The following is a 17,350-nucleotide window of genomic DNA, read 5'->3' as shown; positions in this document are numbered from 1 at the left end:
TTTCTAAGCAGTCTCAATGCAATAATCAATATATAGCGCTGGTGAACACAGAAAAAATACTACTACTACTACTACACACACACACACACACAAAGACTCAGGGTCATTAAAGCAAACTACCTCAAGCATTCTTTGCTCAATCCCAACATAGCCTTATTGTTTGAACTCAAGGAAGCTCCTAAAATCCTAGAGCCTCCAATGGTCACTGTTTTAAGACCTAGTGATGATCAGAGGTAGAGCCCGCCATTCATCTGGCTAAAAGTTAAGGTGACCAATGCTTACAGCTTTAGTTGTGAATGGAACCAAAGTCCAAAGTCTTTACCTCTACAGAAAAAAAAAAAAAAAAAGAGGTGGCTTTGTAATGATAACCCTCCCTCCCTAGCATGAAAATGTTGATAAACAACTTCATGAGCAAAGCTTGTCACTGAACTTACTTACGATACTCCTTTCATACTTTTATTACCACTCACCAGGTCAGAAAGGCTTTGCAGTGTTTAGAAACACACCTTAGATTTACACATAGAAATAAAAAGATATTTTATAACATTAGGTGAAAAACTCTATAGAAATGTTACCTTAACATAAATTTTCATTAGTCTTTCCTACATGAAATATTTCCTCTTGTGAGAATGAAAAATAGGTGTTAGAAAAAAAATAGGATCTATGCCCTAAAATTAACTTAACTTTTTTTCTGTCTTCCAATATATTTGTTATGGTCGTGACCTAATTTCTATGCTAATTTATAGGGTTTACAATTGCTTTATTCTGTGCACAGCCTGAATTTCTCCTTTCAAGTCTTCAACATACTGACTCTAAAGAGCAAGGCACATACTTCACCAATAAATTGAATTCAGTAAACTGTTCATCAGTCAGCAGCGGCTGATCCACTTTACGGATTTTTCATGCCCTTCATTTCTTCTCTTCCTCAATCTGAACACCTTTCTTCTGATGTTTTTTTCTGCTCATTATCACCTCTGCCAGAAGTGAGAAAGAAGAATGTGAAATTCAAATGAGTCGAAAATGGCTTTTAAAATTTATTTAGAGTGTAAGAAGAAAAAGTTGAAAATGTTAGCTATAATTAAACCTGGGCTTTTCTAGTGACTTCACCCAGATATACTCATCTTTAGTAAGTGATATTAAGTTCTAAAAACAAGAGTCATTTGACCTTCGTACCTTCCTTCTTCTTTGGGGTATAGCTAAAGGTATATGAAATCTATTTCCACAAAGTTTTCTGAATATAAAACTCACTGATTAACTAAAAATAATATTCACAAAAGTGCCACTTAAAAATTGCACAGTACATGCTTTAGAATAGAAATTGTTATTGCGATAACTTAGCTTATCTTCATGGACTTGATATAAGATATGCAAATGCCATTTACTCATGCTAAAAGTCTAGCTTTTTAACAACTAGCATGCTGATTCTATATTAACCTCATAATTTAATTTCTAAATTACATAGAGAAAAACAAAGAGCATATTTTAGTTTTCCTACTATACTTGTACTTTACTAAAATAAATAGCTTCTTTTAAAAACTGCATACTGAAAATTAGTAAATAATCTGAAAAAAGGAATCAATGCTCACTGAAATACTTGAAATCAGGATTTGATCATATAAGAGTGCTATTTACTTGTTATCTTTTACTATCAAAAAATCTTGGTACCAAAATCTAGTACATTTTTTTTAAGAAATTAGACTATTTTGAGTCAATGAATTTGTCTCTCTCCCTTTCAGTCAATAAGTATGAAGAAAATGAGTTCTGTGATCCTGTGGTCTTAGCCTAAAACAGCAATTGCCTAATCATACAAGCACCTTAGTTTCAATCCCCATAATGACTGTGATGATGGAGAAAGATACTTGACTCCACAAAACTGCACTCTAGCCTCCATATTTGATTACGACACGTGTCCCTTCTACATACAGATCACACACACACATATTAAAAGACAATTATGTTTTCAAATATATATGTATGCAATTACACATTCAATGTATTTCAAGTCTGCAAATTGAGAAAGCTAAGCTATTCAAACCTAAGGAAAATGGGTTTATGTGTATGGGCAGCCGTAATGGGTTAAAGAAGCTTTCAAAAATTAGAAACATCGCAAATTTGTGTCTCTAACAATGTTTCTGTGGTTATCAGCTTGCTGCTTTAATTAAGCATATTTAGATGATAGGTGGGTAAATTGTTTTATTAAATAATTGATTGAATGATTAGTCTTTGATTAGCCAATTAATCTATTCATGAAAGAATGGTAAACTAGAAGAAAAATATCATGTATATTCTAGGTCACAGATCAAAATTCAATAACCACACTGGATAACACATAATTTTATAAAATTGGTTTAATAATACTTATATTATAAAACTGCAAAGAAAATTAAGAAAATAGCAAATAAATCACTTGACTGCATATTTAGAACATAAATACTAGTAAATGATCATTTCAGCACTTTTCCAATATTGTTTGTTCTCTTAAATACAACCATCATTAACATTGATTAATCAATCAAAGATTTTGTATTTTTGTATCATAGGTATAATACCATAAACACTCATATATTAATATGATATTTTACATATATGTATACATATATACATATACATTAATGTATATACATATTTATTAATATGATACATATTCATGCATATGCTATATTTTAAATCATCATAGTACAGGATTCATAAACTATTAACACGATAAGCAAACTGACATAAAATGAGGTAATAATTCACATTTTTTCAATGTTGAACTAGATTGAACATAGATTGGGTTGTGCTTCAAATACATTAAATGTATTAATATTAATGTTAGTTAAGTGGGACTTTGTGAATGCCATGCTATTATTAAAACACTTTAAATGGTACAATGAAAATTAATTACAGACATATGCAATAACCTATATAGTATTTTAAAATTCAAATATTTTAGAGTATGTTTATGAGAGTACAATGTTTGAAACTGAACTCCTTATATGCTTACTGCATTATAGTAAGGAAAAACATTAGGGCTAGATGGCTTGCAGAAGCTAAAAGCATGACTGCCATTTAGTTATATAACAGTGAACAAGAATCAAACTAATCTTTGTATTATCATGCTGCATCTTTTAATGGCAAAAATCAGGGAAGATAGTTCACGCATATATGTGCTTGTGCTATGTGGGGATGTTATGGAAGCAAAGGTATGATGACTTGGCTAAATTCACACAGGAAATAAGCAACAAACCGGAGAGAAGAATCCAAATCCCCATCTCTGTTCAAAATGAAAAAAAAAAAAAAAAAAAACAAAAAAAGTCTTGGAAGGCACATAATCTAACTATTCTTCTAGATCATTTTTACAAAACACCTGGGAAGCAGGCCCAGAGCTTTTGTGACATCTGAGAAGCCCATGAGTATTATTTTCAAGGGACTATCAGCGTGAAAGCTTTCTAAATGATCTTTAAAAAGAAATCTGTGGCACCAGATGGTGGGTCACAAGGCTATCTCCAGAAGAAACGAGGATCTGGGGATGCTTTTCCAAAGCTCAGGAAAAATTGTGCATATAACCAAAGAATTTCATTTGGTTTTGTCTCTGTTTTTCAAGCCAAATTAAAAACAACATGCTGCATGAAACTTCTGCTTAAATCCTCCCAGAAGCAAGATAATAACAAGTAGTTTATTTAACGGTGTGCATGTGCTGTGTAAGATGTGACCTAGTGTTGTACCAAGCTTCCAACTTTTTGTGACAACCATTCAGGAATCCAACCTGCATAGTAACTTAAAGCAAAAATGTTTCATATTGCCCCTCCAAACAGTACTTTCAGAACCTGTCCAATTCCTGTCTTTCACCTCACTTGAATAGCTTTTGCTATAGTTCTTATATCCATTTTTTTTTCAAAACACTATAGACAAATTATAGTCTAATAGAGAGATTTAATTTCTCTTCAGTTTAACAAAGATGTGAAACAGTAGTAATGTAGTGTTTTACAGAGACGGCTGGATAATATGCTCAAAGGAGCAAGAGTCTGCCATGAGGGGATGGTACCTCTAAAATGTAGATCTGTAGATTTGTAATTAAAGAAGGGAAACACACCGGAGAGAAGAAAAGGCAGTTCTGAAAATCATCATGAAGAGAAGATGTTCTCCAGTTAGTTTGTCTTTATAAAAAGCAGTTCCAATGCAACATTGTAAACAAAAGAAAATCTAAGAAACAAGCACACACCCACACAGAAAGAGAAACAGAGAGACAGCCAGAGACTGTCAGAGACCTTAAAAAGTTGAGGTTATGAGGTTTGTGAGCACACACAGTTCAATGCATTTTCTATCTATATAGAAATTAAATTATTACGTATTGTGGGTTTTATGACCACGGAAAGTGGTCTAACTCTAGGAAAATGATTCTGACTTTTAGAAGCTAAGGGTACTGCATTAAGACATAAACACAATTTGGATGGAATGTAGTACTGAGTTTTAGAATCTGGTAATGTCTTAACTACAGACTCTAAAGTAAATATTTACTGAAGTTCAGCTGTTGGGCAGAACTAGTAGATGGAGGGGTAAAGAAGAAGAGCCAAAAATGCACCCCCTAGATGTGGTTTGTAAACCAGCTCCACATTGGCCTTTTACCTAGAAGACCATGCCCAGATGAAGCAGGCTTGTTGCTTCATCTACACACCCATTGTACTGTAAAGAGCTCTGTTCATATTATAGGTCAGATTTCTAGCATAGAGTGTTCTGTTTGCATAATAACAAGCTGTTACCTACCAGGTGTTCTGATGTAGTACTCTGTCAATGTTTGGGACTCTGGATTCTAGGATTAGTGGAACTAAGGAGAAAATATGGCATAAGCTGAACAATTAGCTTCGCCAAACAATTTCTATTTTAATTAGTACAAGGTAGAAAAATAAATAAACTAGCTTTTCTTTGCAAAGAACAGAGAATTGCTATTTCTGATGTCAGAACAAGAGATTTTTCTGGTCTAGGCTCAGTCCCTGGTCACTCAGCAGAAGAGACTTTATGTTTAGTGGAAGCCTATTGAAGAGAATATAGACTTGAAGAGGGTCTGAATGGACTTGGCTGCTATTTATATGGCACCCTGTAGAACCAGCAGTTTCACAGACTGAATGCACTGGACTCTCCCATTGATTTCATGACAGATCACAGGTAATAACAAAGTCACAAAAGACAGCAAAGCGTTTTGGACCCTGCTCCAGAACCTGTTTCTAAACGGGTACTTCCCCAATAGAAATTTAGGAGAGCAGAGTGAGTAAAGAAAACAATCCTTTGAAGAGTAACCACTATTTTATTTAAGCTTCAGTAACTGCCCTCTCTCCTTTAAATTTTCCTTTTCCAGAATGATAGTTGGTATTGCTGCAATACACACACACACACACACACACACACACACACACACACACACACTCACCCACACTTTCATGTAGTCTTTCAGCCAGAAACTGCCACTACCTTTAAAATCAAGCCTTCAAGCAAGCATTCAGAGACTCTTGAGCCCGGGAGACTATCAGGCTTGCCATCACCAACAGAGAAGTTTAAAATGAAAACACAAGGAACCTTGATGGATTTCATCCCTTGCTTTGCTGGCTCTCATCTTGGCATAAAGAAGTTGAGACTGCTCTTGTTTGGGAAAAGTGTTTTTTTCTTGCTCTGTGCAAAGAAGTGCTGGATCCACATGCCTGGAGGAAACTGGTTGGCAAAGCAGGGGTTTGTGGGGAATAAGGCTGTGCATTCAGATATCAGTGCGTAGTTGTTTATTTATTTTAAGTCTCCCTTTCTTGCTAACAACCTGTAGACTTAGTTTTTAACTGGTGCAGGAGGCAGAAGGGCTGGTTGTCACGCGCTCTGGTGCCTGGCTTGCTGGCATCTCCTGGCAGGCTTGAAAAGCTAGTCCTCACTCAGGCTCCGGTGGTGGGCTATGGACATACCACGTCCAGGAATGGACATTGTAAATGTCCCGTTCTGGCCCTAGGCTTTTCTGTCCATCCGAGTTTCTGTTCTTAATTGACAGACCAGTGACTATTGGCTGAAGTTCCCTAGTGATTTGCATGAACGGAGAGGGAGTGTCCTCTGCCACCCTCCCTTCTGGAGCGCTCTTACTGCAGCCTCCTAGGGAATGCGCGGCCAAGGGAAAGCGCGCAGCTCGCTGGTCCAGGCAGTGAGCTTGCGCCCGGCGACCTGGCACCCGTGCCTGGATATGGGGCATCTACACCGTCCCAGGAGCAGCACAAGCCACAGGAATCTGCCGGTAAGGATGCGGGAACCTTGGGTCCTCCAGAAGTTGCGCTGCTGGCTAGCTGTTCTACTCCTTGATGATGTTTTCAAACGTTTTCCCATAATGCAAACTTCAAGAGAGGATAGGGGGAGGGAAAGGAGTTTGGGATACAGCGCCTGTGATATTTTATCAAATAGTTTGTTCCCTCGGGTCGAGAGAGGAAGTTTCTGAATCAGAAATGTTGCATGAGGTGAAGGGCCAAGGGTGCGCTCAATCCGCTTCATATTTGGGGCCATAAAGATTGATTCCTATGGCCAATGCCAGCTTGAAACTGTCTGTCTCCTGCAACTGACAAATGCTTTTGCATACTGGTGTTCCGCATTTACTTTGCTAGCTTGTCGACTGGAAGGAGGTAGAGCATATGCTGAGAGGTAGAGACGCAGATTATTTGATTTGATTTGATTTGATGGACGAATAAAATGAAAAATAATTTTTCTCCCCAATTTAAGAGGGAATGGGTAGCAGGTAGGGAAGATGGCTCAGTTTTCCAGATTATGGTTATTGCTGTGACTGTTGGTGCTGTTGTTTATATTGGCCTCATAGAAAACCGGTGTAGCACATCAGATGTTCTGGGACCTTCATGGCAGAATCATTTCAGTGAGATGTAAATCGTGCGCTGCTCGGGGCTTTCTGCCACCATCCCCTTTCTTTCTTCCCCATAACGTAAGGAGGTTTCCTGCCGCGTTGCGCAGCCCTTTGAGTCTCAGTCTAACTCTGTTATGTGTTTCCAGGGACTCTAAATGTTAAATAGAGAAGGCTAGTGATCAGAAGGTGGGGAGTGGGGAGGGGAGGGTGAGGAGTAAGGAGTGGGGAGTGGGGAGAATAGAATATGAATAGACAGGAGTAAGTTTCCGAGACAGCTTTGTTCCGCAGACCTTACTCTGTGGAACTTACGCTTCATTCAGATTAGGGGTTTTGTTTGTAGAAATAAGGGTGAGAGTGAGCTTTGTTCCGGGCGGGGGTCGCTACTTCCTAGATCCCATCTCTGCTTCCTGGAGTGTGTACTCACCGTTTTCCCCCTCCCTTCACTCCAGCATGTTCTTCTGCTTTTCCTCTTCGTGGGACCCTTCAACTGCCTCGCGAGTTACAGTCGAGCTACCGAGCTTCTGTACAGCCTAAACGAGGGACTGCCCGCGGGGGTGCTCATAGGCAGTCTGGCGGAGGACCTAAGGCTGCTGCCCCGGGCCTCTGGGAGGCAGAGCTCGCAGTTGCTGCATCCAGAGCACACTACGGCTGAGGGGAGCCCCCCTCTCTCGTTCAGTTTGGCCTCCAGTGGACTGAGTGGCCAGTATGTGACCCTGGACAACCGTTCCGGAGAGCTGCACACTTCTGCACGGGAGATTGACAGAGAAGCATTGTGCCTCGATGGGGGTGGAGGGGCTGCCTGGGGCGGCAGCACTTCCATTGCCTCCTCTTCTTCCTCTGACTCTTGTCTTTTGCTTCTGGATGTGCTGGTCCTGCCTCAGGAATACTTTAGGTTTGTGAAGGTGAAAATTGCCATCAGGGATATCAATGACAATGCTCCGCAGTTCCCGATTTCTGAAATCTCTGTCTGGGTCCCGGAAAATTCACCTGTGAACACCCGATTGGCTATAGAGCATCCTGCTGTGGACCCAGATGTAGGCATTAACGGGGTGCAAACCTATCGCTTACTGGACTACCATGGCATGTTTACCCTGGATGTGGAGGAGAATGAGAACGGGGAGCGCACACCCTACTTGATTGTCATGGGTGCTTTGGACAGAGAAACCCAGGACCAGTATGTGAGCATCATCATAGCAGAGGATGGTGGGTCTCCACCACTGCTGGGCAGCGCCACCCTCACCATTGGCATAAGTGACATCAATGACAACTGTCCTCTCTTTATGGACTCACAAATTAATGTCACTGTTTATGGAAATGCTACAGCGGGCACCCCGATTGCAGCCGTTCAGGCTGTGGATAGAGACCTGGGGACAAATGCACAGATCACCTACAGTTACAGCCAGAAAGTTCCACAAGAATCTAAGGATTTATTCCACTTGGATGAAACTACCGGAGTCATTAAACTTGCCAGTAACATTGGTGGGAGTGTTCTGCAGACACATAAGCTCACCATCCTTGCTAACGGACCAGGCTGTATTCCTGCAGTGATCACTGCTCTTGTGTCCATTATCAAAGTTGTTTTCAGACCCCCAGAAATCGTCCCACGTTATATAGCAAATGAGATGGATGGTGTTGTATATCTGAAAGAACTGGAGCCTGTTAACACTCCAATCGCATTTTTCACCATAAGAGATCCAGAAGGCAAATCCAAGATTAACTGCTACTTGGATGGTGAAGGGCCATTCAGGCTAGCACCCTACAAGCCTTATAACAATGAGTATTTGTTGGAGACCACAAAACCTCTGGACTATGAGCTGCAGCAGTTCTATGAAATAGCTGTCGTGGCCTGGAACTCAGAGGGGTTTCATGTCAAGAGAATCATTAAAGTGCAACTTTTAGATGACAATGACAATGCTCCTGTTTTCCTTCAACCCTTGATAGAACTGACTATTGAAGAAAACAATGCACCCAATGCCTTTCTGACAAAGCTCTATGCTACAGATGCTGACAGTGGAGAGAGGGGCCAAGTGTCCTACTTCTTGGGACCAGATGCTCCATCATACTTTTCCTTGGACAGTGTCACGGGAATTCTGACAGTTTTGACTCAGCTGGACAGAGAAGAGAAAGAAAAGTATAGGTACACCGTCCGAGCTGTAGACCGTGGGAAGCCACCCAGAGAATCCGTGGCTACAGTGGCCCTCACTGTGTTGGATAAAAATGACAACAGTCCTAGGTTCATCAACAAGGACTTCAGCTTTTTTGTGCCAGAAAACTTTCCAGGATATGGTGAAATCGGAGTCATTAGTGTAACAGATGCCGATGCCGGGAGAAATGGATGGGTAGCCCTCTCAGTAATGAACCAGAGTGACATTTTTGTCATAGATACAGGCAAGGGCATGTTGAGAGCTAAAGTCTCTTTAGACAGAGAACAGCAAAGCTCTTACACTTTGTGGGTGGAAGCTGTTGATGGAGGCGAGCCTGCCCTTTCCTCTACCACAAAAATCACAATTCTCCTTCTAGACATCAATGATAACCCTCCTCTTGTTTTATTTCCTCAGTCTAATATGTCTTATTTGTTGGTCCTACCTTCCACTCTCCCTGGCTCACCAGTAACAGAGGTCTACGCAGTTGACAAAGACACAGGCATGAATGCTGTCATAGCTTACAGTATCATAGGGAGAAGAGGTCCTAGGCCCGAGTCCTTCAGGATTGACCCTAAAACTGGCAACATAACTCTGGAAGAAGCCTTACTGCAGACAGATTATGGCTTGCATCGTTTACTTGTGAAAGTGAGTGATCATGGCTACCCCGAACCTCTCCATTCCACTGTCATGGTGAACTTATTTGTCAATGACACTGTCAGTAATGAGAGCTACATTGAGAGCCTTTTAAGAAAAGAACCAGAAATTAATATAGAAGAGAAAGAACCACAAATCTCAATAGAGCCAACTCATAGGAAGGTAGAATCTCTGTCCTGCATGCCCACATTGGTAGCTCTGTCTGTCATAAGCTTGGGTTCCATTACACTAGTCACAGGAATGGGAATATACATCTGCTTACGGAAAGGCAAAAAACATCACAGGGAAGATGAGAATTTGGAAGTACAAATTCCACTGAAAGGAAAAATTGACTTGTGTATGAGAGAGAGAAAACCAGTGGATATTTCTAATATTTGATGTTTCACTGTGGAATGACATTTTAACTGCCACGAATAGTCTTTGTCACACAAACAGAAGTGTGCTGATAGAGTTCCACTGAAGGACCACTAATTTATAACTTGTAATATATTATAAATAGCTGTTTACAGGTTTTTAATTCAAATTCAGAGGTTATAAAATGTGTACAGAATTTTTAAAAGAAAATTAGTACTAACAGCTATATTATTGTTATTTATATATATATACATAAAACGCTGGACATAATTGGCAGCTCTCATAGACCCAGCAGATGACTGACAAAACTCAAGACTAAGGTAAGAAAAGTACATTTTTGTTGTCCTAAAATGTCTTTTCACCACAAGAGGGCACCGGCTTCCCCTTGCAGGGAACTGTGGTATTGTACATGATAGTTGTTGTACATGAAATTATTGAAAGAGTATATTTTAAATATATTGTTTTTAACATTACATGTAAAATTGAAGTAAATTGAATTTCCTTACTTAAATATATGAGAAGAAAGAAAAAATATCCGCTTGTTAACAGAAAATGTATTACCTCATAGGTACATCAATTATAGTTTGAAAGAGAAGGCATTCAGAAAGAAGTGTAATTCATTTGGGGCAAGCATCAAATCAAACCTGCTGAGGAGTGCAATACTTTTTGCAACTCTGCCTGTTTGCTTGACTACTACACTTACTAGAATTACAGGAGGTGGGCATCATCTGTTGAATCTTCCTTACATGAAAAATAAGTAGACATTGCACTCAGTATAAAAGCAAGATGCACAACAGTGTCTCAATCTCCTTGCCTGCTTGGCGTTTCTGATGGCTTAGTGCATTCTCAACTTGTCTGCAGCAATTTGCTCTTGGGTTATATGTTAGGTTGAGTATGCTTTTGTTCATGCACCACATGAGAAAAATAAAAGTTGCATTCAAACTGAAATTCTCTGAAAGCTAGTGTACACTATTGGTGGTTTTGGTTGGGCATTTTATGTGAAAGTTATGCTTTTTGTAGATGATTATGACTTTGGCTACTGTTCTGGCTCCTTTCATTAGTTCTGAAATACAGACAAAATTTTATTTGTAAGCCCATCTGCAGATTCCTTTGATTATTTAGTTTTTACTGGCTTTTTTGCAATAAAGAAAACTGATTTATCAGTGATTTCTAACTTTTCATTTTTGCATGATATGGAAATTTTATTTTATGTAATTACTACAGCAAAGCTATTTGTGTAAAGAAGAAATTTGTTACCTTCAAAATGGGTCACTTTACTTATCATCATCATGTGTCTGTACCATACCAAAACTGTTTATATGTCTGCAAATTAAAAGTATATATTTTCATAATTTTGTGATTATTTTTACCATTTTATATTTGAACATGGGCTTTTTCTTTCCCTGAAGTGCCTGCTATTGGTGTCTATTTTTAGAATTAAGTGTGAGAAATTGTAGTATTCTGCTATGCTAAAGTTTATATTAAACTAATCCATGACCTAATTAAATATTGGACAGAATATTAAGGGTGTGTACAATTATAGAGATATACAGAAGAGAATTTGCTTGTTTGTTTAAGTTCTCACGGAATCTTGCACCCATGCATGTCTCTATTCCTATTAACTAATAGATTTAATTAGTATAGCTTTTCCCTCATGTTGTAGCAAACCTCTTGCTTGCAATATTTAAGGTAAAAACACATCATAAAGAAACAAAACCTGAAACACAAATGCAGAAATTATTAGATTTGAATTAATTACTTATTCTTGTTTTATTCAATTTCATAATCTGGATAAATAGGTATGTAAGGCAGCAGAGTTTGAGACTAAAATCAATATATTTTCATGAAAGTTTTTTTTGCATGATGAGCACTTGAACTAAGGGACTTGTAAGATTGTTTAAGCCCATAAACTGTTCATTCACAACTCTTACCTAACAAAGGAGGGACACATCCTTTTCCAGTTGTGTTTTACTTACTTTCTTTTATAAAAGGAGAAATTACATAAAATAAATATAGTAACATTAATAAAATGTAAGTACTCCACAAGCTCCATGACCTTTACCATCATTATAAAGGGAAAAATAAACATTCTATTCATTTGAAAATTTGAACATGGTTCGTGTGTTGGGGAGGGGGTTGCCTACTGAACTTCATTTCCTGAATGAGAAAATTCAATGACTTTAATAAAAATGTATTTATAAATGAGTTGTTGTAGGATTTCCTTTACACACTTTGCTTACATTGAAAACAGAAATAGCAAGGAAAAGCTAAAGTAAATTAAGCTTAAACATAAAAGCTTCTTTTTCCTGAGACCTTGCACTAGAACAGTTGCCAAAATGTATGCTAATCGTGTCAATGTTGTTAGTTAAGCTGGCACAAAGATAACTGTTCCATTCATTAAAAGCCCTAATATCCATTTAACAGTTTGAGAACCAGTGAGCTCTCTTTGCCTAATTTAGTGATGAAGGATGGCTCTGGGCTCTGTCCTGCCAAATACGTCCTACATTGTGGAGAGTAGGGTTCATTAATTTGAACTGGGAAATATAAAGCCAATACAGCAATTTCAGCTGGGGGCTAGAATAACTTACATTATTTTTTGAATTATTTGATTCCCAAGTACAAAACATTTTAAAGCTATTATTTTTTTTCTAACAGATACACTTTTATCAAGGAGATTTCAAAACTAAGACATACATTCACGTGTGTGGGCACGCACACACACACACACACACACACACACACCACACATACACACTCGCTACGTTTTAAACAATCCTGAAGAATTGGTACATTAGAAAAAAACCCAATCCCTAGTGTTTTGGATGATGGACCAGTGTTTTAGAAAATAGCAGGCTTGATTGTACTGTAAAATATCAGTCAAAGATGTATTAAAGCCAGTGTATAAAGTTGACTTGATTGCAGTAAGAAGTCTCACACAGATTCTGATTTTACACTGCTGGAGGATGCCTAAATTGACAAGTATAAGAGGGGAAATCAAGCAATTCTCCTGGAAGACAAATTTCAAAATATTGACCTTTGGCAGACAAGAGAAAATGTAATCAAAACGTAGCAGCAAAAAGGTGGGTGTTCTTCAGCTCCATAAGACGGCCTCAGGTCATGGAGACGTGAAACACAGATACCTGCGACTGTTCTCACTCTAAGCTGTGTTTGAGTATACAAGGTAAAGCAATCTACTGTTACAAAATACCCCTACTGCTGACTTACATACTCTGCATTCCATGGAGTGTTTGCATACACGTTGGAAATAGATATGACAAGAGAGCTGATAGTGATGCAAGAAAGCATAAAAAATAATTAAATACATTTCTAATTGCTGTACACTGGAGATCTATTGTCTTATTTTCCAGGTACTTTACTTTTGGAAAAGAAAATAGAGTGTAAATTTTCAGATAGAATACGCACAAATACACAGTCTTTAATAATTTTCCAAAGTCACGTATTCATGTGCAATAGTTCTTAAATTACTCCTTTTGTTTCTATAATGAACTTTTAAGCTTAAAATATTTTTCTTTACATTTATTTTATTTTGTTTTTAGTGGGGCCGTGGTGCACTTGTGGGTGGAGTTTAGAGGGCAACTTGGAACAGTTAGTTCCAGGGATCAGGCTCAGGTGGTAAGACTTGGCAGCAAGCTTCTCCCTCCATAGAGCCATCTCACTTGTTCTCCCATTGTCTTCCTTTAAGGCCATCACACAAAGTAAACGAACTTCATTGATACCTAGTAATGCACGAAGTAAGAACACTGCACTAATGAAAAACATTCATTTTCTCATTTTAACATATATTTTCTTTGCATAATTAACAAGGACTTAACCGTCAAGGAGACAGATTCTCGTACAAACTTGTGTTATAGTTGTGGAGTGCCAATAAGAAAACACAATTTTAAGGTGCTCGGCCTACTAAAGTGGCCTATTTCATGGATGTCATGGAAAGAAGACTTATCTTAAACCCAGAAACTTCCAGAACACCTCAGACTGGAAGTGCTTTCTATTCTGGGTCCCTCCCAAAAATGATGTCTTATAGTATCTAAAAGGAAAACCTTGGGCAAGTACATACAGGAGGACAGAAGGGCATCTGAAGATGAGAGAACTGGGTGCAAGACAGAAAAGAGTGAGCATATTTGTGTGCAGAGCTATTAGCCTTCCAGGCTTTGGGGATAAAAGCAGTAAAAAATATCAAAAAGTGGTTTGGAGAGGTAAGATAGTATTATCTTAATTTTTCAATCGAAGAAATCTCTGTATTTAAAAGAGCACTTTGATCATGTGTGTAAACTTTGTTGAAAAGTAAATACATATTGGATAAGGGCTTTGATGACAATTTAATGATTAATTGAGCCTTATACTATAGTATACAAAACAGATATCATAGGACTTTATGTAAGGTACAAATACAGTATAACTGATAAAATTAGTGATACTATTTGAATTTGACCTGTTAACTAGCAAGTAAATTTCTGCAATTTGCTTTGAGTTATTATTATTTTTTTTACAAAATAGAAAAGCATAAAGGATCATATTCACATCAAATCAGCAATGAGAAATTTGGGGTAATAACTCCCGTCCCTAATGTTGTGTTTTATGACAGATAAAATTAAAAAGGCCCTCATTTACTCAGTTTATTTCATCTTTATGTCTCTCAATTTTATTCAATTTAGCAAACACTACTGTGTGTCCATGTGGTAGATATTTTACTGTGGGGATAATGTCATAGTTATATGTCTTATTCTAGGCATTGGCCACTGTATTTGGCATGCGGGCATTATAAAAAAGCACATAGACAAATGTTTCATGTAAAAAGTGGAAAAATAGTAGTGAGATGTCAATGGATGCTATTCAGTATGTGTGTGTGTCTGTGTGTGTGTGTGTGTGCAATTGGTAGCATTGTCTAAATTAAAAAAGATGATAATACATTTAGTAATTTGGGGGAAGATCTAGAAAACATGATTTCAAAAACTAAGAAATGAGAGGTAAGGGATATATGCCCTGAGTTACCTTTTTTTCATTTTCTATTTTAATTTTTATTAATTACAATTTATTCACTTTGTATCCCCCCTGTAGCTCCCCCCTTCCCCTTCCAAACCCTCTCTCCTTCCCTCCCCAAGTCCACTGATAGGGGAGGTCTTCCTCCCCTTCCTTCTGAGCTTAGTCTATCAGGTCTCATCAGGAGTGGCTGCATTGTCTTCCTCAGTGTCCTGGTAAGGCTGCTCTCCCCCCAGGGGGAGGTGATCAAAGAGTAGGCCAATCAGTTCATGTCAGAGACAGTCCCTGTTCTCATTACTATGGAACCCACTTGGACCTTTACTGCTATGGGATACATCTGTACAGCTGTCCTAGGTTATCTCCATGAATGGTCCTTGTTGGAGTATCATTCTCAGAAAAGACCCAAAATCTGTATACCTAAAGAAACTAATTAAGAAGGAGGACTCTGGCTAAAATGCTCAATCTCCATTCAGAAAGGCAAAAAGGATGGACAGCAGACAAAGGAGAAATCAGGGAACAGAACAGGAACCTGCCACAGAGGGCCTCTGAAAGGCTCTAGCCTGCAGGTTATCAAAGCAGATGCTGAGACTTATGGCCTACTTTTGGGTACAGTGAGTGCAAGGAATCTTATGAAAGAAGTGGAAAATAGCAAGACCTGGATTGAACAGGAGCTCCACAAGGAGAGCAACAGAACCAAAAAATCTGAGCACAGGGATGCCCTGAGTTTCAACATCAATTTTTAATAAATCATTTAGTGCATCGTAGTATTCTCTACATGGTTTTTGTTGTTTGGACTTGAAGACTTTAACTGTACTTCATAGTAGATAGGAACTTTTCACTTATGGCTTAACAAGCATAGAGTTGATACAAAACAGTACCTTAGGCAGTCTTGGCTTCCCTTCCACACACTTCTGAGATTCTCCTATGTGAAAAGTATTAATGTGTCTTTTATTAGCAGAACTTTAGAAATTTAATGAGATAACTCACAACTAATAATTTCCACAAATGAATTGTTCTGTGATATTAGTTATCATTCCTATTAAAATTGAAAGTGGGCCATGAGATGATCATAACAGTTTATTCTCCTATTCTTCCATAAAATTTTCCAAACACTATTTTTATCACATAACAAAAGCCATGAGTTTAACAATATTTTAGATTAAAGACCATGCTTCAATACACCTATCCTCATTTTACATACAACTAAGTTTCACAGTTTTCTTTTTCTGTGACAATAAGTTCACACATTTCTTTTCTTTTAGAACTATCAATAGGTGCCAGAATAAGATTTAAATTTTTAAACAGTGGTAATACAGGGATCCAAACCACTGATTTTACACTTGAATCAACAAAGACATTTAATATTAGAAAATGGTTTGGTATCTCAGAGACAGCCTAATATGTGGAAGGCCCTGGATTCAACCACATAAGAAAGAGACAAAAACAAATGAAGAAAAATAATATATCTGTAGTGGTTTGAATGACAATAGCTCTCATAGGCACATATGTTCAAGTACTTGTTACCCTGGTTGTTGGGGCTGTTTGAGATGGATTTGTATGTATATCTGTGTTGGAGTAGGTGTGGTCTCATTAAAGCAGGTGTGACACTGGAGTTGGGTTTTGAGGCTTCAAAGTAAAGATGCCCTGTCTCACTCTCTCTTTGTTTTCTACTTATGGAACTGGAAGAGCATTCCCTGCTACTGTTTCTGATTGCCAGCTGCCATGTTCCCTGCCCTAAAGGTTATGCACTCTATCCCTCTGGACATGAACCCAAAATTAAACTCTTTCATAACTTGCCTTGGCCAGGTGTTTCATCAAAGTGATAGAGAAGTAATTAAGACAGAAGCAGGCTATTGCTGTGACAAGCCTGACCATGATGTGATTTGGAGGCATGTGGAACACTTTGTGACTTTGGACTAGAAAAGCAGTTAAATGCTGCAAGTGAGGCATAATGGGCCATCTAAGTAAGAAATTGGAAGACAGTTGTGCTGAGAGCATTGTGGACTATGGAGACCCAGATCAAAAGGTTTTTGAGGTTAGCAATATTAGCAACTGTGGTAGAGAGCATTCTTGTAAGATTTTGGCAAAGAATGTGGATGCATTTGACACTGGACCTAAGAATCTGCCTGGTCATCTTACCCAGGGACCTCCTTCTTGCTTAGCTTCTTTAAGTGTACAGATTTTAGTATGTTTATCTTATATTATGGTCTAACATCCAAATATAAGTGAGTATATACTGTGTGTGTCTTTCTGCTTCTGGAATAGCTCACTCCGGATGATCTTTTCTAGACCCCCACCATTTGCCTGAAATTTTCATGATTTCCTTGTTTTTAATTGCGGTCTC

The 17,350-nt window shown here is 38.2% G+C and overlaps 1 protein-coding gene across 1 annotated transcript; it reads left to right on the top strand.

Moving 5' to 3' along the window:
• The first annotated feature begins 5,822 nt into the window (after positions 1 to 5,822).
• Pcdh20 (protocadherin 20) lies at positions 5,823 to 11,171 on the top strand. Its single transcript, XM_021662847.2, has 2 exons — positions 5,823 to 6,244; positions 7,306 to 11,171. Exons 1-2 carry the CDS (start codon positions 6,113 to 6,115, stop codon positions 10,030 to 10,032), a joined length of 2,859 nt encoding a protein of 952 aa, XP_021518522.1. The 5' UTR covers positions 5,823 to 6,112; the 3' UTR covers positions 10,033 to 11,171.
• Positions 11,172 to 17,350: the final 6,179 nt, after the last annotated feature.

This window comes from Meriones unguiculatus, chromosome 9 (genome assembly GCF_030254825.1).
Source record: "Meriones unguiculatus strain TT.TT164.6M chromosome 9, Bangor_MerUng_6.1, whole genome shotgun sequence".
Lineage (NCBI taxonomy): Eukaryota > Metazoa > Chordata > Mammalia > Rodentia > Muridae > Meriones > Meriones unguiculatus.
Note: the sequence above shows the minus strand (reverse complement) of the source record. Positions and strands in the feature narration are given on the sequence as shown.